The sequence below is a fragment of the Acomys russatus genome, chromosome 1, assembly GCF_903995435.1.
Source record: "Acomys russatus chromosome 1, mAcoRus1.1, whole genome shotgun sequence".
Lineage (NCBI taxonomy): Eukaryota > Metazoa > Chordata > Mammalia > Rodentia > Muridae > Acomys > Acomys russatus.
The window spans coordinates 82,860,749-82,882,009 of NC_067137.1; the positions used below are offsets into that span (position 1 = coordinate 82,860,749).

A 21,261-nucleotide genomic window follows, 5' to 3' on the forward strand; every position below is an offset into this window, starting at 1 on the left:
TGTATGCCATATGTGTGCCAGCCCAAGAAGCCAGAAGAGAGCAACAGATCCCCTGGAACTGGAGTTACAGGCGGCTGTACGTTGTCCTTGTGGGCACCAGGAACTGAGCTTGAGAGCTCTGGAAGAGTTGATGTACTCTTAAGTGCTGAGTCACCTCTCCAACCCCAATTTACAAAACTGTTAGTTTCAGAATGTAAAATTTTATTGTAAAATTTTAAAATAGCCAAAAGATGACTTCCATATAACATGATAGAGGGTATAATGTGACTCATTAATAGGTTACGAAAATGTATCTATATAGTGGCGTATGATATACAAACAAATATTCATGTGTGTATGCATATGTAACTACATATCCATGTACACATATCCACATATAGATATTTTGAAAAGATAAATATTTTCCATTGTTTGTCACAGTTCCAATATTTAGTTCATCTTGTGAAAATAAACTCACACATCTATCCTATGGCCTTTCTACGATGTTCCGTCAAAGAATATAGTCAAGGTAGCAAAAATTAATATAAAATAACATAAAAGCATTACTTATAGTTTCAAATAGAAAACAAAAAGATATTCAATGTGAGAAAATAGCTGAAATCCACTATATTTATTCAATGGAATACTATGCAGTCATTACAAATAAAACTATTGATATGAAAAATAACCTCATATCATTACTTTTTATTTGTAATGACTATATATTGTTGAGTAGGAAGATGGGATATAAATTACATTTATTGTATAATTTAAATTTGGGGGGATAAAGAACAAAATATACATGTATACTAAAAGAAGACTAAGAGACTATGCACCAGTTTATATTGTGTCAGTTATATCTGGTTAGTGACACTTTGTTTCCTTCATATATGTTTTTTATTTTACAAATTTTCTACAAAAAATGTATTTATTTTATTTTCTGATAAAAATGTATTATTAAACCACATATGTCTATCCATTAGTAAGAATTGAAAACATTCAAATAATTTATTTAGTATAAAAACTGCTAAAATTTCTTATTTAGAAAAAAAATGAACAGCATATACCTGTATGTCCTTTTTCAATCCATTGACTATAATTCGGCTGGTTCAATCTAAAATGCAACAAATATAAATTTTTATTACTTCAGGTCAATATTTACAAGTTATCTCAGAGATTAAAATGTTTCTCTATTTGAGGGGCTGGCAGTGCTAGGAACTGAAAGCCAACATATATGCTAGCGCTGAATTATACCCCAACCCTCTGGACATTTTTTTTATTTTGAAAATTACCTGAATTGCGTAAAACCTTGTGAACTTTTAACAGCTGGAACATTTGAACACTTTGTATTACTATCCATACCCGAGTCATTAAATATCTGAAAGAAATTAATTATGCATTAGATTTCCCATATAAAATAATAACCACGTATCATAGTTACACTGGGATCTCTAACTACATCAGCATTTTCTTCTCATGCCACTATTATCAATACCTACAACTACATTCATGAACTGAAGTAACTACATAGAAAACATAAAGGTAACTATACTGAGAAACAAAAACGTTTAGGATTCTTAAGTAATTTGATGTTTTGACAAGTATGGTAAATATTTATGGTAGTTACACTTAGGGTAAACGTTAAAATTTTTAACTTATCCATATTCACTAACCAAACGAGTATTATCATTTTCTTTATTGATTACCTGATTTCTATGTTCTTTTAAGAAATATATGAGGTGATACAAATACTCTGGAATCAGACAGTTATGATAGTTATGCAACCTGTATGCTAAAAATCACTGAATGTACACTTTTAAATGGTAAATGTTGTAGCATGTCAAGTATGCCTCAAAGAAATACATTTTACTTTTTAAGGAAAAGGTGAGTGAATTTTTTGATAGCTGGCAGTCCTTGGAGGGTCCACTATGGTTCCTTTAAAATCTCTCTTGGGGGCCACAGATAGGGCTAAGTAGATAAAAGGTGCTGGTTGTCAAGCCTGATGACTTGAGTTTGATCCCTGGAACCCATGTGATAAAAGGCTGAACTGACTCCTGAAAGTCATCCTCTGATGACACCTCCATGTGTGTCAAGGTGCATGAGTGCGTGCACGCACACACACACAAAGTATCACACACACATATGGAACTGGAAAGATGGCTCAGCAGTTAAGAACGACCTGGGTTCAATTCCCAGCACCAACTTGGTGCCTCACATACCCACACTGTAGATCATACCGTTTGTAACTCCAGTTCTGAGGGGTTGGGTGCTAAAATGTTTAATTATCTATAAATGTAATGAATCATTTTTCAAAGATAATTGCACTTCTCAGAGGTGTCTATGATTTGTGTGTGTGTGTGTGTGTGTGTGTGTGTGTGTGTGTGTGTGTGTGTGTGTGTGGTTTTAAACTCTTTAATGTTATAAAAAAATCACTTAAGATGTTCATTAAAACTGTTGAATTCTTGGTCTTTACTGGTAGCAGAAATGAAATGTTCAATGGCATCTTGGACGTTTTAAAGGCTATTGACTTGATCATACCTCTTTTGTTGTTGTTCTAATTTTTTATTATAATTTATTCACATTACATCCTGATTGTACTCCCCTCTCTTATCTTCCTGTACCCTCTCCCTCCGTCTTCTGCCCTATTCCCCTCCACATAACCTCTGACTGGTGGGGTCCTCCTCCCCCACCGTCTGACCACAGCCTAGCAGGTCTCATCTGGATAGCCTGCATCCCCTTCCTCTGTGTTCCCACAGGGCCTCTCTGCCAAGGGCTAGCAGTCAAATCATGGACACCGAGTTCATGTGAGAGGCAGTCCCCCACTCTCCCCTCCCCTTCTCCATGTGGAGAATGAGCTGTCCATCGGCTATATCTGAACAGGGGGTCTAGGTTCTCTGCTTGCAGTGTCCTTGGTTGGTGCATCAGTTTGTGCAGGCCCCTCTGGGTCCAGATCTGCCAGCCTTGATGGTCTCCTTGTGGAGCTCCTGATCCCCACTCTTCCATATAACTCAAAGTGCTCCATCCAGAGTCCGGCTGTGAGTCCCAGTATCTGTCCCAATCACCCGCTGGGTGGAGTCTCTCAGAGGATATCTATGTTGGGCTAATATCCAATTATAAGCAAGTATATACCATGTGTGTCTAGGTCTGGGTTACCTCACTCAAGATAAACCCACACATCTATAGACACTTGATTTTTGACAAAGAAGCCAAAACTATACAATGGAAAAAAGATAGCATCTTCAACAAATGGTGCTGGTCTAACTGGAGTTCCACATGTAGGAAAATGCAAATAGCTCCAAATTTATCACCCTGCACAAAACTAAAGTCCAAGTGGATTAAAGACATCAAAATAAAACCAGATACACTAAATCTGTTAGAAGAAAAAGTGAGTGTCTATGATTTTTATGCTATTAACGTTATTCCACTAAATTCATTTTGCTAATTATTTAGGATTTTTACATCTAAGATCACACTTAACTGATTGTATAAATTTTTTTCCTATCCTTGTCTTTGCTATCTAACAGGTCCAAATAGCCTCCAATTTTTCTGTATTTTGGAATCTTTTAAGGAATTTTATGTAAGCCAGTGGTCCTCAATTAAGAATAATTTTGCTGTCAGAAAACATCTAAGAATGTACGGAGATATTTTTGATTGTCATTAACTTAGAAGTACAGTGTTACTGGCTTCTACACACATCAAAAAATGTATCCAGTCAAAAAATGTCAGTAACATCTGGGAATAGTGGTACATGCCTTAGTCCCAGCACTTGGGAGGCAGAGGCAAATGGGTATGAGTTCAAGGCCAGCCAGGTCTACAGAGCAAGTTCTAGGACAGCCATGGCCACACAGAGAAACTCTCTTGAAAACACAAAAGCACGTCAGTAGCATCAAGGCTGAGCAGTCTTGGTGCAATCCTGAAAGCTCTGATGGAGCTCACCTGAGAACCTGAGTCTCTATGCTGAGAAAGGAATAAGGGAGAAAGAGAACAAAAGCTACTAGAGATTGCTATATACTTGTGTTTTTCTTTTATTTAATTTTCAGCCTATTTATAACTTAAATTTTCTTACAGAAATATCCTTCTTACATGAAATTTAGTGGTGAAGTTTTACATAGTAGTCTCTCAATATTCTAAAAAAAAAGTATCTTCTACATTTAGGATGATCTTCTGCTTATCTGGAAGATAAACACACTTATCTTTTGTCCCTTCTGTTCCAGGGGAGAAAGGGTTACTTAAATTGCTGAAATTTTGTTGATATTTAAGGTACATTAGCTTTTGATCAGATTCAGCAACGCAGTGTTGCTGTGTTAGTATCACTAATTTTTCTTCCTGTTTACTAATCTCTATTGTGTGAATTTTATTTTCATCAATTTTTAAGTAGAAATATTTGATAGTTAATATTTTTCACTTTCTAATGTTTGTTTTTAAATATATGTTTTTCTCTGAGAGCCAGTTTGCCAACATTTCACAGGTTTAATAGTATTTTGTTAAATTTTATAAATTCTATTTTGATTTCTTCTATAACTCCCAACTAATTTGGAAGTATGTAAATTTATTTTCCCTTGGCACCCTAGTATTCCCAGGAAAGGGCTCTTTTTTTTTTTTTTTAAATTTCTCCCTCAGATAGGGTCTTACTATGTAGTCCTGCTGGCCTAGAGCTTGCTGTGACGATCAGGCTGGCCTCAAACTCTCAGCGATCTGTTTGCCTCTGTTTCATGAGTGTTACAACTAATGGCATGCACCACTTCAAACAGTGATAATGGCTCTTTTTGTTTGACTTTCATTATAACAAACAAAGACAGTAAGTAATTCTTTAGAATTAGGTGAGATAAGTGGTGTGTGTGTGTGTTTGTGTGTGTGTGTGTGTTCATGCATGCCTATAACTCCAGCACTTATGAGGCAGAGGCAAGAGGAAATTGAGTTTGAGGCCAATCTGAACTATATCTCAAGACCCAGCCTCTCTATATCTATCTATCTATCTATCGATGTTTGTATTATGTAATATATGTGTATATATGTACATTAATATACACATATATAAAGAGATATAGATATCGATAGATAGATAGATGATAGATAATAGAGATAAAAATAGATATAGAGTGGGTAGACATAGATATAGACATAGATAAAAAAGGGCTATGGAAAAGGCTGTTAGTAAGTGCACTTGTTGGGCAAGCATAAGGACTTGAGTTTGAATTCTCAGCACCCACATAAAGTTTGGGCGTGAAAAACAAGGACAGGCAGGTCCCAGGAGCTCCATGGCCAGATAGCTTATCTGAAATACCAAGCTTCAGGTTCAGTGAGAGGGTCTGTCTCAAGGGAATAGCGCAGAGAGATAAATAACCCACTGTTGTGATGATAGGCTTTATAGTTAGGAAAGACTATTAATTGCCTTTCTCCCTTGGTAGCTCTAATAAATAGTATCTTTGAATATTAAGAGAACTAGTCTTTAGTGGGGAGACTTCCAGGTCAGATCCCAGCTCAATTCCTCTAAGTCCTGTTTGGAAATGTATGGTGTCTTCAGCAATAGTGTTACATTCAAGTTCTGGGATTCAACCAAGAGCAACAGCAATAATCTATATTGCTGTGGGAGTCACATTTTTCTCTTTACAATTGTATATGGTATTATGTTAGTGACAGAACTCCCTATGAAACAGTGCTGTAGGTACAGCCTGTGCAATTGGTCCTGTAATTAATGAAGGGCTTAGCAGCTATTTCTCAAAAGTTTTGGTATACTAACTACCGGATCATATTTTTAAAAAAAATATCTTATATGATATTTAGTCACAAAAGGGAAGTTTATATTGAATGTGATATTGACACTCTTTTTTTGAAACAGGTTTTCTCTGTGTATCCCTGGCTGTTGTGGAACTCACTCTGTAGACCAGGCTGGCCTTGAACTCAGAGATTCACTTGGGCATGCACCACTACGATCCAGTCACACTGAAAGTCTTGTTAAACGTGTTAGACTCTGAGGTAACAGTAGTGGCTAACTTAACATGCATGTATATATACAGAGGCACACATGTAGCGTAAGGCCACTGTGTAGTTTAAATTCTGATTTCCTGTCTAAATGTTGTGTAAACCCTGCTATGTCAATAAAGCAGCTTACAGCCAGTCGATGAGCAGGGAAAGAGAATAGGGCTGGACTTCCTGCCAGCCAGGGGAGGAGGAGTTAGGGGACTGACAGGTCCAAGGAAGATCAGGAGGAAGAAGCTGAAGCCTAGGAAAGCTACAAAATGCAAGTATGGTGGGCTGTTTGCTGCGAGTAAGACAGGATTCCATAGAAGGTTAAGAAAAGACTTAAACTGCTCAGATAGTGTTGTGAAGCTTATTTTTTAAACAAATATAAAAGAGTCTCAATTATTTGTGTGGTATCCAGGTTAAGAACTAAGCTAAGAAAAACAAACACTGTTTTATAAAAATAACTTCAACACACACACACATCCTTGTGTTCTACCTACATTTATTATCTTATTTAATGTGAGCATTTATGCTATTAAAAACAGAAATTCGTACCTGTGAATCATTTTCTTTTTGTCTCAAGTCACTTCTGGCAAACTTTGACCCACTGACTGAACTTTCTTCTTTTTTATCTAAATTAATTCCAAAGACAAAACCAAATAAAATCTTAAACTCATTGCCTCATATATGCTAAGCTCACACTGTCCCACTGAGCTACACACTCAGCCCCAGTCCTCATTTCTCCAATATCTGATCACAATGTATACTTTAAAAATCAAGTTAATAAGAGTATTTAACTTAAAATATGAAATTATTTCACACCTTTTAACTCACTATATACTAGTTTTTACATAATCATGAATGTGTAATGACAAAATGGCCATATGAAAAATCTATTGTCTTAAAATTGATTACTAAAAAAGGCAGAGTAGTAATATTAATGAAGAAAAATTAAAAGAGTGTAGTCAAAATATACAATGTGATTAATCTAATTTGCAGACTCTTGAATGAATTCTGACTGAAACTTTCAATGGCCAGAACAATAAATACAATAGCTATCCCTTTAATAGAGAACTAGTCATCCTTGTCTGCTGTCTGTGCTACCAGACTAGAATACTTTTTTTAAATAATAATATTTTTATTAATTATTATTAATGTGTTACATTGTTGGAATTGCTTTCTTTCTTTTTTTTAAACACATTTTTATTGAAAAATAAAATAATTCATATTACATCTCACCCACTATAGAATACTTTTTTAAAAAAGACTTATTTATTTATTATTATGAATACAGTGCTCTGTCTGCATGTACACCGCAGGCCAGAAGAGGGCATCAGATCTCAGAGATGGTTGTGAGCCATCATGTGGTTGCTGGGAATTGAACTCAGGACCTCTAGAGGAGCAGTCAATGCCCTTAACCTCTGAGCCATCTCTCCAGGCCCCTAGAATACTTTAAAATGATGTAACACGTGATTTCCTCAAAAAGGAAAACAAAACAAAAGATGGGTGTACAAGTTACACCCTGCTTGCTCTTAGGCAGAGTTAAAGTGGTACTTTCCCATGTCTACAGGTCTTCAGTATTGTTTGTCCTTGCTTATACCACAGGATAACTAAAATTACTTTTTATTTCCTCTCTGTCAAGAAAAAATGAGGTTTCTGAATAATAAATTCTGTACCTGTAACTCTTGGTTCTGAAGAATTCATCTTTATTAGTCTTAAAAATTTTTGAGATTCACAAGGCAGTAACAACTGGCTATTTTGAGAGGTTCTATCCAATACATGCTCATCTTTTTCAAAAATTCTAAAGAGAAGAGTTTATGTTTACTATTAGCTAAGTAAAATTTAAAATTTAAACGCAGAAAAGATTTTTAGATACTATACAGTTCCAACTTCATTTTTGCATATCGTGATACTAAGTGTGTCGAGCATTTAACAGAGTTATCAGTATTATGACATTATGTGGTAATAAGCAGTACCAGTGCTGTCCTAAGTCCAATGCTCATCTCAGTATACCACACTCTCCACTTTAAACATAACCATCTTTTAAAAAGATAAAAACCATTTTAAACACTTTTACTACAAATAATGTGTTTTGCTTCAAATTTTAAAAAGATTTATTTAGAAACAAATCAGCTATCATGAAATCAGAAATTATTAAACCGGTATTATAGTCATAAATGTGTCTCTTAACTTTTTTGCTGTAAGAATAACGTCACTGAGTTGTTTTCTAAATCAAATGAATATAAACATTATCAAAAATACATTTTTCTCCCTTTGTGAACAGAAGACATATTCTATGATAACAACCCTCAATAGATGCCTAAACCACAGCAAATGAAAGCTTATGCATATTATATCTTTTCCTATACACAGAAACATACACATACTTAATGTCGTTTCCATCTTAAATAAGTACTGATCCTATAACTTCTGCATTATGGTGTAACAGTAAAAGCAGTATTTATTTCTTCCTTCTTCAGAGTTTCACAGGTAAATTTAATATCACAGATCTTAACAACCAACCTATATCATTGTTTTCTTTCCTTAAGTTGAGGGCTATCACTTAAAGAAAACCCTTTCCAGCATCTCTCTGGCACATCACAATTGGCAGCATGGCTACTCTTGTATGTATGAGCCATTTTTAAAAATAAGGGTTACATTGGGCATAAACACTATGGTGTCAGCACAGCTGATCCGATAACTGAGATAGTTACCACGCAACCAACAGGCAGGTAGCGTCTATAACACTGATTCACTGGACAAAGAAATGATTAACAGCATGGCATAAGACTTCATCATACCATATTCAGAATGGTGTTCAGTTTCTTTTCTTTTTTTTTTTTTTTTTTTTCTTTCTTTTTTTTTGAGCGGGGCAGGGACAGAGTTTCTCTGTGTAGTCTTGGATGTCTTAGAGCTAGTTCTGTAGACAGCTTGACCTTGAACTCATAGAGATCTATCTGCCTCTGCCTCCCTGAGTTCTGAGGATTAAAGGCATGTGCCACACTGCTTGGCTCTATTTCTTTTTTTCTGGAATGTATCATGTGGTATCTTTAGACCACAATAACCCTGAGTAACTGGAACTATAGAAAGCAAGAATATGAATGGGAAGATAATATACACTGAGTAAAACATGGCTAGGTAGTTCCACAAGTTCCTCATAATATACAGTTTTTATAATATTCAAGTAGCCACAAGATAAAATCTAACCATTTGCGAACTTTCTAATCAATTTAATCAAAAAATTAATGACATGCTGCCATGAGGTGATATGTAAGAGTGGATGCATCAATATAACAGTTCCAAAGAAGTAGGATCAGGGAAATTAACTCAGGAGAGGAATATGTTGGAAGAAAATTAGGATAAAGGTAATACAGTCTGAAGAGTGAAATTTAAGAACAAGCAAAAACAGGTTATATGCAGAAAACAAAATAAGAAAGTTGATTAGAAATGGTAGCAGCAATACATGTGTTTTTCTCTCCTACAATAACAGATAAAATCAATGTGTTTTTAATGCCTCACTGATGCCTTGTATGGTCTCCATAAGGAAAAATGAAGATACATTATGCTACAGATTCAGACGAGTCTCTTCTTCACTCTTTGTGGTAAAGGAAGAACCAGTCAAACTGGCAACTCGTCAAGTAACAAAAGGTAAACACATTGCTTCTCCATTGTTTGGCCTGTTTCATAACTGTTGTGGTGCTACCACAACCTAGATTAATTTTTTACACACTGACAGGTTATAGAACAGATGTGCTACTATGACCCCATTTCTTACTGCATGTTATCTTTGGTCCTAAACAACAAGCAGTTTTAGATATTAAATTCATAACACTTGAAGAAATAATATTTTCATAAAATAGTAGAAATTATCTTGAATAAAATTGTATCTGGTACAGACTCAAAAATTTTAGATGCAGAATAGCTGGTCACATAAAATTCAGTTTACTTATACCTTTCTTTAAATTCTTTTTTCTTTTCTGTATTTTTTATCTTTTCTTCTACACCATCTGAAAATTTTTTGCTTTCAAAAAGTCTTGCCATCTGCTAAAATAATGAGAAAAACAAAATAATTAGCTTCATGATGGCTCATACTTGCATCCTTAGCACTTAGAAGACTATGGTAGAAGCATTGCCTGGAATTTAAGGAGAGAGAACTTAGTGGGCAAAGTGCTCACCCTAGAAGCATAAGGACCTCAGTTCAGATGCCCAGTCCTCACATACAAGTGAGGTATAGGGGCATGAGCCTGTAATCCCAGTACTGGGGAGGTGGAGACATATAGATCTTTCAAGCTAACTGGCCAGTCGGTCAAGTCAAATGGATGAGCTTTGATTTCAGGTGGAGAGAAACTGAGGACTAATACCCAATGCTGACCTCTGGCATTCATGCACACACACACACAAACATGTATGCATGCTCACATGCACACATGGGCATGTGCGCACACACACACACACACACATACACACACACACACACATATATATACTCACACATGAAAACACAATACCTTCAGAATAGTCAGACATATATATATTTAACTAACACGTTTTTAAAAATAAACTCAGATTTGTATTTTTGATAGTATTTACTGAAAACTGCCATGTCACAGCTAGAGAGATGGCTAATGATTAAGAGCCCTTGTTCTTACAGGAGACCCAGGTTCAGTTCCCAGCATTTATACGGTTGATCACAACCATCTATAACTCCAGTCCTATGGAATCTGACGCCTTTTGCTGATCTCCACAGGCACATATAGTGCACATACATGGAGAAAAAAATTCATACAAATAAAATAAATAAATTTAAAATTTTAAATAAAAACAACAACTTAAGGAATGATACAAAAATATACTCCAAAAATCCTAAAAACTAAACTATTTTTATCCTAGCTTTCTAAATATTATAAACCATAATTATATATTTTTCCCAAATTGAATCTCTAAACCATTTACAATTTTGTTCCCTCTTTCAATTCTGGCTGAGGGTATACTCAGTGGTTCATTTGTCTAACAAGCACAGTTGCCTAAATTTGATCTTTCACAAAACAAAATAAATCAATTCTTATGACTAAGTCACATCTTGTTCTTTCCTCAGACCTCAAAAAAAAAAGTCCAGCCGTGATGGTGCATGACTTTAATCCCAGCACGAGGGAGGCAGAGGCAGGAGGATCGCAGTGAGCTCAAGGCCAGCCTGGTCTACAAAGCGAGTCTAGGACAGCCAAGGCTACACAGAGAAACCCTGTCTCAAAACAAACAAACAAACACACACACACACAAAATTTCAAGCCGTTCCCCAACAAAGTAAGAGTTAAATAAATTCATAAGCTGAAATACATTTTGACTTCCCTAAGGCAAAAAAACCTGGCCTTTCTCCATGTTTAAACTGTCTTTAAAATCAGCTCTTGTAAAAAATTTTAAAATAATACATAAATAAAATCAGCTCTTGTAAGACTGTAGACTAACATTAGCATACTGTTTATGCATAACATCATATAAAATATAAAATATATACCTTATTTAAAGAATTAATTTCTATTTCCATATCATCTGCTTCTTTCTCCAACTCAAATGATCTTTTGGTAAAATTGTTGGCACTTTTAAGAATATCTTGTGTTTTATATCTCAAATTAACTCTTTTTATGTTAAGGAACAGGCATGAAATAAAATTTACATTTATTATACAGATAATATATACAATTTAAATATATGTTCTACAAAAGCAATATTGATAATCACTGTCTGAAAACAAAAATATGACTAATATAATTAGTTTGCCTATGGTCTATTAATGAACTTTAAAACAATAACATTCTATTGAGAATACTTGTTAGGATTTTTCTTTCAATAATTTATTTTTCTTTTTGGTTTTTTGGAGACAGGGTTTTTTTTTTTGTGTAGTCTTGGCTGTCCTGGACCCACTTTGTAGACCAGGCTGGCCTCAAAACTCACAACAACCGCCTGCCTCGGCCTCCCTGAGTGCTGGGATTAAAGGCTTGTGCCATCATGCCTGCAGTTCAAGAAAATATTTTTATGAGGTAGAATTTTGATTTTCTATGCAAGTTCATCCTGTTATCTGGCATAGCTAATAAAACATAATAAATTTAAATATGATTTTAACTTAAGTTTTTGTCATTTATTTATTCCAAAGCCAATATTAAAAATCTACTCAATTTCACTTTTCTTTATCCGTAATGTTCACCAATGTATCCTGTGTAACTGAAAAGAGCTTCCATCTGGACTTCCTGCTTGAACTGGATTTATATTTATAGAATATTTCTTAGCCATTAACTGACATCCTGTGTGCTTATTAAATAATACAATTTCCTAAAATACTGTACAATCCATTTAGGAGAATTAAGAACTGAGTAGAATAATAAACTGTGAATAAAACTCTTAGGAAACTTTATTAGTCCTTTCCTGTCTTACTTTATAATTTATATGATTTGTATGCTGCACCACAAAACATCAGGTTCTATCAAGTTTTATTACCAAAAGTAGCTGTTTAAAATTTTACCTTTAGATACTTAATCCCTAATCTTCAACCTTCCAACCTCCATCTACCTCTCTTTGTCATTCAACCTTTGCATGTCATCCAAATTTATATCCAACTCCTTAAACGCTGGTAGTATCTTAAACAACCTGCCAATATCTGATCCTTCCCACTAAGAATTTAATGCACAACAAGAACAACAAAAAAAAAAGTCTAAAACAAAAATATGAAAAACCAAGTAGTAGAGGCATTAAGAGAATGGTTTAGGATGGAATGGGAACAAAACAGGATGCATGGATAAAGAAGACAGCACAGCAGTGGAATTATAATCCGATAAAAAAGCACATTGTAAAGGTTGAAAGAAGATTAAAGCTTTAAGTTCATCCTCAGGGAAGATCTCTCTGACAAACAGGTGAGACTTAAACCATTTAATGTTTACTTAACTATCTATTACAGTGGTACTTATCAGATTTATTTAAGTGTCTATTTCCTATGCTAAACTTCAAGTTCTTTCCAAGGGAGTTCTGTAACTATAGCATTTCTTAGCACAAGACAAATATGCAATACATTTCAAAATGAATACTTATAGCTCACTTTCTTACTAGCTTCTGTCCTAAAGATTATTTAATAATCAATTCATATCTGGAACTTTTTAAAAGACAAAGATTAAAATTTTCATCATTTTATTGCCATTTCATCTTCTCTTAAATTACTTGTTTTGATCACATAGGCGTATATGAAAAGTAACCCCAGAAGATTTTAAAGTAATCTTTAAAATCTGACTTAAACTGAAAAGCAAATCCATGAGATTTCTAACATGAAAACATATTAATAATTAAAAACATAAATTATACTTATCTAATAAAATTATGAGTAAAATCAGTTGTGGATACATGTATAATGTCCATTCCGTAACAGATGGGAAAGGAGCAGGCACTGGAAAACAAATTTGTAGTTGAGAATGATTATATTCTTCCATTGTAAAAATTCTGTAACTAAAATAGTATATAAAAAATGTTAATACCTAGAAATTCCATAAGAATAGTTTCATTCAGCTTTAGTTGTTCAGTACATGCCAACACTCTATTTTGAATTTCTTCATGTTCTTTTTTCTTCTCATAATATTTACATGAAAAACGTGTTTCTGAGTATTTCAGTTGGTACTGTTTCAAAACATCTTCATACTGACATATATAACCATGATACATTTTTCTGTTAAAATTAAAAAAGTATGTAGAAATCTATAAACTTAGCAAATATCATTTATTAAAGTCTATTTCACTAAGCACAAAAGGCAATTATTTACTCATCTTTATTTTCTTCAATATTCTGTTTTTTCACTCTCTTTGACTTTTCTACCATACCTCTGTTTTAGTACCTGAGTCACTCACTGCACCCTTTGATCCTCTCCAATTTATCATCTGTTCCCACCATTTTAATGCCATTCTTTGAGAATTTCGTGCAACATATTTTGGTTATATTAATCCTGAACTCCTCACAGATCCACCCTATCTTTTCACCACCCCCAACCTGGTGTTTTCTTTTGTTAATAATTAATAATTATTTGTGCTGTCCATATATTTCTGGGTGTGGGGCCATCCACTGGAGCATGGTCAACTTACCAGAAGCTACACACTTAAAGAAAACTGACTCGCCATACCCACAGAAGCCATCAACTATGCATAGCTCCTCAGCTGTGGGTAGAGCTCACAAATCCCCTTCCCACTCCATGCTGGAATGTTGACTGGCTGGACAGTGTGCAGACAACCACAGCTGCTGTTGATAACTGTGGCAGTCCTGTCATGGCCAAAGACATTACTAAATTCTTTCCTCTTTAACATGATACAGAAGTTGAGCCCCTAAATAAGCTCCTTTTCAAACCCTGTGTATTTGCTAATTAATCACTTATCACTCATAGTAACTTGGTAAAATAGTATAAGGGGATAGAGAAATACCTTTAAGAAAGCTAACATACCATTTGAGATTAGCATCTTGTTCGTAATGTACACGCCCAGCCTTAACATACTCCATATAATAATCCTGGCAGACCACATAACTTCCCTAAGTTACCCAAGAAGAGTCATTATTATCTCACTTATTAGTAGAAATAACAGTTTTCATGAATGCTTGGACAGGAGTAAGAGGTTAGAAGTAAGCAACTGATAGACTGACACTAAAGGATTTAAAGTTTGAAGCAAGGATAGGCTATAGTGAGTTAAAAGCTAGTTGAGGGCACATAATGAAAATGAGGTGAAGAAGGCAGGCAAAATGGCTGATACATGACTTCATCTCTTTTTTAAAATGTCTTAATTTGAGTCATCAATTCAAATTATCTATGTGACTAATCTAGAAAACAGACAGCTGGTTCCACTTAAGTACCTTCATTTAGCTTGAAGAGTTATGCACAATAGACACTATAAAAATACATATTTGGATTGATTTGCTTTAGCTTCTCATAGAATCATTTTTCTTAAAAAAAATTTTTTTTAATGGGGGCTAGCGAGATAGCTCAACAGTTAAGAGCACTGGCTGTTCTTCCAAAGGAACCAGGTTCAATTTCCAAGACTGACATGGCACTTCACTGGGACATCTGATACCTTCTTCTGGCCTCCAGAGACAACAGGTACACTTGCAGTACATAGACATACATGTAGGCAAACCAAAACCAAAATCAAACCAAAACCATACACATTAAGTAAACAAATAAATCCTTTTAAAAATTCTTAAATGACCATGAGTTACGAGATCATATAAGCACACATGCATGTGCGCGCGTGCACGCACACACACACACACACACACACACACACACACACTTCTACTATTCTGTGCACCATTTCCTCTTTTTGAACACCCAGGAAAGAAATTTCTTTGAAGTGTCAGGAAAATCTATTTATCTTAGGCAACTGTACTGCTTATTAAACGAATGGTCTGAGTCCCAACCTCATCACATTTCTACAATGCCTTGACTATTAGGAATGTCAATAATTCCAATAATATATGCAGGACCACCTTGTATGGATTTATAACTCAATCAAAGGTTTCCTACATTAGTCTTACTCCCTGGAAGCCTTTATTCTAAAATCCATTTACTGTTATATAAATCATTTCAAATTTTTCGGGGACTAAAGCAGAGTCTATAAATGACAGCCTAACAGTTCCCTTTCCTTTTCCACCTTCTGCCTTCAGATGGTATGCTCTCACTTCCTCCTTCTCTTAGCTACTTTTCTATTGCTGTGAAGAAACACCATAACAAAGGCAACTTACATTAGAAAGAGTTTATAGTGGACTCATAGTTCCAGGAGGTTAGAGGCCATCACCACCATGAAAGCAGCCAGCCAAGCAACTGGAGCACTGGAGCAGCAGCTGAGAGCCCACACATCTCACCCACAAGCACAAGGCAGAGAGAAAGCTAACTGGGAATGGTAGGGCTTTTGAAATCTCAAAGCCCACCCCTTGTGACACATATCCAACAAGGCTACAACTCCTAATCCTTCCCAAATAGTCCACTGAGTACTCAAACATATGAGCCTGTGGGGCCATTCTCATTCAAATCCCTATATTCCTGGATTTGCTCCATACATTTCCTTGAGAAATTCTACACATTTCCATGATTTCTAATGATAGTCCAAATCTTTAATGTTCATCTCTACTACTTTCAGAGCTCATCTTTGAAAATAAAGAAGTGCATGTTTCTTACATAAAGAATGCGTTTTTAAATTTGTATATGTGTTTTTATATATAGGTATATGTGTGGCTAACAAAACTAGAAAGGGGAGGATGAGGTGAGAGAAGAGGAAGAGATCTAAGGGAAGCGAAAACAGTAATGCTTTAAAAAAGGTGGAGAGGGGAGAACTAGTAGAAGAATGGAAACCAGCTTGAGCTTGGGAGGGAGTGTAGGGAGGAGTAATGAGGGAGAGATGCAAATGAGAGCAAGGTATGACACACATATGTGAACATGCCATAATGAATACCATTATTTTGCATGCTAACCTAATTTTTAATAATTAATAACTCAATTATATTAATATAATTTTCAGCATTGCAAAACAAGAAATACCTCCAAATCTTCATAAGCTAATTCTACATATAATTATTGCTTTACATGATTTCCTGTAAGATAATTATTTGAAGGATTCTGCTACAATAGTTGCTGCTGAGAAATAGTTTATATCTGAGGAAAAATCTAAACACACACAAGTTAAATGGAGATTTATAATAGACAGACCTACCATGGCACACAACAGCTGTTTACTTAAAACTCTCTCAGAATATGAATTTGATACATTTCCAATTATCATTCTTATATTATGCCCTAATAATACTAATTTATAGAAACAGTAGATTTAATATACAATATAGAAATTACTGTACTTGTCTTTTTCATTGGTTTCTTGGTAAGCACTAAGTTGGTCTTGAATATAATCTTCATGTTTATGGAAAACATTACATGTTGGCTTCCAGCTATAAAAAAATTACAGTTGTGATTACCATCTCAAAATAATAGATTGATAATTTTAAAAAATGAACAGAGCGGGATGAGTATAAGAACAAAAAAGAATCTAATCACTTAAAGAACAATGAATTTTTCTTTCTAGAGAAAACAAGTTTACATTAAAATATGTAAATATCACCACCATCAGCATTTACATACTCATCTACTCTAATATTAATATTCATTATAATTTACATAAAATTTGCTCTCATTACTAGAAAAGGGCAGGTCAAAATTGTATACTGTCATGTTATAGTCTATTATATTCTATTTATGTTCTTGTATTAGTACTCCAACATTAATCATCCTTTCTCATCACAGTTTTCTAATTTTGGCAAAGAAATTCTTTAGTAGTAAGTTTTCAAAAGCTAAAGAGAAGCTTTTTTTCTCTTTTGACACTTAGATTGCTATGCCCTTCTGAGATTAAAAAAACTATGCCGAAATTAATCACAAAATCAGACATAAAATGAGTGTCTAACTTAAATTTTCTGTTTTATTATACAATTTGAAAAATATTGCCAATATGAAAAACCTTAAATTACTGTATACAATGGCACCTCTATTCTAAATAGTATTTGAGAATTTCCTCTTTTCTAATATTTTTTCAAATTTAAAAATTAAGCATGCCCATTCTATAAGTATAGAAAAGCATACTTAGAAAAATAACTATCTGCATTATTTTATCCAATTATTATACTTACCTAACATTAAGTAACTAGTATTATTACTTTAATAGGTATCTTCAGATTTTACTATTATATTTTAACATTATTAAAATTATATTCATATATAACATCCATTTTAATCATTTGCTGAACAGACCTTAAATATTTGTCTATATTTTGACCAATTCTTAGAAAATGTTCTCCAAAATAGAATTAGAAGTTCAAGGATTACATATACATATGTTATGTGCATTTAAAAATGCTCACAGTGATCACTAAGAAAATATTCACTACAAGCATTTTGGTATACAGGCTCTGCATTTCCCAACTGGAAACAGATATTTAATTATTAGTTGGATTAATACTACAAATGATGTTTTATTATCAATTTTGTTCAATTTATAATATACTGTTAACTTCTTTCCATGTCAAATATACATGTTATAATTTTATTGACTATAAATATTCAGTAATAAGTATGTAGCTAAATTAATGAAGCCCCTACTGTTGGATATTCGAGTTATGTGCAGTGTTTTCCTACTGTTAAAAAAGTTAAACAGGAAACTCAATTAAATTGCAACCAAACAAGATTTCAGTGAATAAACCCAAAGATATATTTCTTAAAAGAAGTCTTCTATCTTGAAGATTTTAGGTTCTTTTTTGGTTTTGTTTTTTGTTTCAATGTATATGGGTGTTCTATCTGCATGTCAGTCTGTGCACCGAATGCATGCAGCGCCCACAGACGCCAGAGAGAACATTGCATCCCCTGGGACTGGAGTTACAGTCAATTGTGAGCCACTGTGTTGAGTGCTGGGAACTGAACCTAGATCCTCTGCAAGAGCTGTCAGTGCTCTTAACTGGTAGGCCACCTCTTTACTCCCTAGGTTAAATTCTTACAGAAACCTATGACCTTGAAAAGCTAAAGATCAAAATTACTTCAAGTTTATTTAATATCAGCTTTACATGCCGAGCTTATACTCAAAATCATTTGTTTGTTTGTTTGTGTGCAGACAGGATCTCATAAACCCTAACCTGGCCTGGAACTCTCCACAAAGCTGAGGACAACCTTGAATTTCTGACTCTTCTGCCTCTATCGCCCAGTGCTAGGATACACGCATGTGCCAATACAAAATTCTTTATTTAGACTAAGTAGATCTGAATTAGTGAGATCTTATAAACCTTACTTCTGTTTTTTCTGTGAAATCTTCTGTAAGTCCTTCTGCAATGCTAGATAACTTGACAATTGGACTTAGTTATTTTGCTAATATGGATGCTAACGTGGGAGGTGGGGTTTAGTTCAGTGGGAGGGAGGAATGTACATGGCTTGAGTTCAATTCCAAGGGTGGAAAGGGGAGGAAAAGGGGAGGAAGGGAAGACAAGGGGCACAGAGAGAACATTACTTTAAAATGGGATTTTTGCTCATTTGTCTATAGTAATAAAAAAGGGGGGGCCTTGTACAGGTTAGGCAGGTGCTCTATCATGAGCTACAGTCCCAGTTCAACGTTTTTCTGCGTAAATCATGAAACCTTGAGTAAAAATATACATAATAATTAATGAAAGTTCATTTCTGCCAAATACTTACTTATTACATCTTTCTTTGATTTCTTTACTATGTTTATAGTAATAAGCAATTTCCTCATCTGTTTTATTTATAGCTTCACGTATCTTAGAAACATTTGCTTTGTTTTCCTTAATATTTTCAAGACATTCTGGAAAAGGAAATGTTTGTTTCATTTAACTAGAAATCATAAATTCAAAATAAACAAATATTCCAGAAAAACAAAAGTATATGTCAACATACCTAAAAGGAGGAGAATTAGAAACTGGAAAGACAGAGAGGCCCAGGAGACAGGTCTCCATACCGGAAATCAAGAGAACCAAAACCAGGCCTATTCCTAGATGCAGACGCTAAGAAGACCATAAGACTAAACAAAACCATATGTCCTTGCCCCTCATCTTTTACAATAAGGGCTAAGTTAAAGGACATTTAAAGCTAATCTATCTTGTGATGCTATGAATTCGTGAAACATTTATTCATTAATGATACTACCAAATGAGCTTGTGACAAATGTGAAATTTCATCCATTGCACATCAATTATTAAATAAACCAACACACGTGTTACTCGTGATTAAATATAAAGAATTCAATTTCCTTTAAAAACTGCAACAGTTTTTTTTTAATTTATGTGTATAGTACTTAGCCTGACTGTATACATGTGTACCGTGTGTATGCCTAGTGTCTGTGCAGACTGGAAGAGGTAGTCAGATTCCGCGAAACTGAAATTACAGAAGATTGTGAATCACCACGTGGGTGCTAGGAACGGAACCTGGCTCTTCTTCTACAAGAGCAACAAATGCCTTAATTACTGAAACATCTCTCCAGCCCTGAAAGAATTTCTTAATATTCTACTTTCTTTTTGATTGCAGAAAAGATGACAAAAGTCTTCTTAGAATACTAAGACATTCTGTTTTCAAAACTAAAATTAAAACTAAATCATTCTAAGAATTTAAAACATTGCATTTATTTAATTTACCCTGCTATTTTACTTATTATTTTTCAGAATCACTCTTTCTGAAAACATACCACTTGCCAATCTCTGATATTTGGTTATTTCTAGAGAACAAAATTCAAATATTTGAAATGACTCAGTTATTTCAAAGGCAAAAAAAAAAAAAAAAAAAAAAGTCTTTGAGCTGTAGATAAAGAATTGCTTCTGAGAAATTCTTCACAAAATCATGTTGAATATAAACATTTATCATTGCAACACTAAGTTTCAACTATTACCCCAAGACAAACAGCTCACTGTTACTCAAAGTAAAGATCTCTCGTACATACAACCTGTAAGCTGCCCCAAGCATTGTAATTACACATCATGCTATATAAAATAAAGACTAAAATATTTATTTCATGAAAAACTACTTACTATTAATTCTTTGAATCATATCTTCTTTAGTACTTATGTCTTGTTCATACTGAAAAACTAAAATAAACATTTTTTGTGATTTTTTTCCCTCATGGCTAAATGTCAAATGTTAAAACAAATTGCTATTTATTTCTTTATTTTCATTTTATACCTACCAAATTCTAACAAAAGCCTGTCCAAACTGACAAACAGGTTGTCATTCATCTTGGATACTGTGTAAAATAAATAATAAAACTTTCAGAAGCCACACATAAAACAGCATAATAGATTAAGAACCTTTAAAATACAGCATTCTTAAAAGAAAAATATAGGAGGATTAAGCCATGGGGAAGAGGGAGTCTCTTCCAGTCAATGGCTGAATTTGCAACCAGTGCCTCTACAGCCCTGATAAGCAACCCAGTGGGCTCTTAGAACGTGGTGCAGGAAGGAAAGTTCTGGAAATTTTCCTCCGTGACTGTTTTTATATATATAGTCTTTGAAATGTCTAGAACCTACAGACATAGATATTTCCTGATATATTTTAAAACTTATGTATCGTCTATAGGGATATTCTTAAACATCCTTCTGCAGAATGGACCCTAGGAAATGATTTGGCGTGTATGAACTCGCATTTTTTTTTTTTAAAGTTTTCCAAAGCTCTCGCAGTCTTAGGCCCGCCCCGAGGCTCCCCCATTTGTGGCGGGAATTCGCTGACTGAGGACACCAAGCCCCGCAGCTGCCATCCCTCCTGACACGCGGCTCGT

General features: G+C 34.4%; 1 protein-coding gene across 1 annotated transcript in view; it reads right to left on the bottom strand.

Moving 5' to 3' along the window:
* The window catches only part of C1H14orf39 (chromosome 1 C14orf39 homolog), a 35,661-nt gene extending 14,939 nt beyond the window's left edge, over nt 1–20,722 (bottom strand). Inside the window, exons 1-12 of the mRNA XM_051146934.1 lie at nt 20,674–20,722; nt 20,519–20,575; nt 19,176–19,302; nt 16,808–16,897; nt 13,458–13,645; nt 13,327–13,369; nt 11,456–11,576; nt 9,896–9,987; nt 7,620–7,744; nt 6,499–6,575; nt 1,272–1,357; nt 1,047–1,093 (exon numbers count right to left, since the gene is read on the bottom strand). Of these exons, the coding sequence (XP_051002891.1) occupies nt 1,047–1,093; nt 1,272–1,357; nt 6,499–6,575; nt 7,620–7,744; nt 9,896–9,987; nt 11,456–11,576; nt 13,327–13,369; nt 13,458–13,645; nt 16,808–16,897; nt 19,176–19,302; nt 20,519–20,575; nt 20,674–20,722 (1,102 nt within the window). The remainder of the gene's footprint in view (nt 1–1,046; nt 1,094–1,271; nt 1,358–6,498; nt 6,576–7,619; nt 7,745–9,895; nt 9,988–11,455; nt 11,577–13,326; nt 13,370–13,457; nt 13,646–16,807; nt 16,898–19,175; nt 19,303–20,518; nt 20,576–20,673) is intronic.
* Between the last annotated feature and the right edge of the window lie 539 nt (nt 20,723–21,261).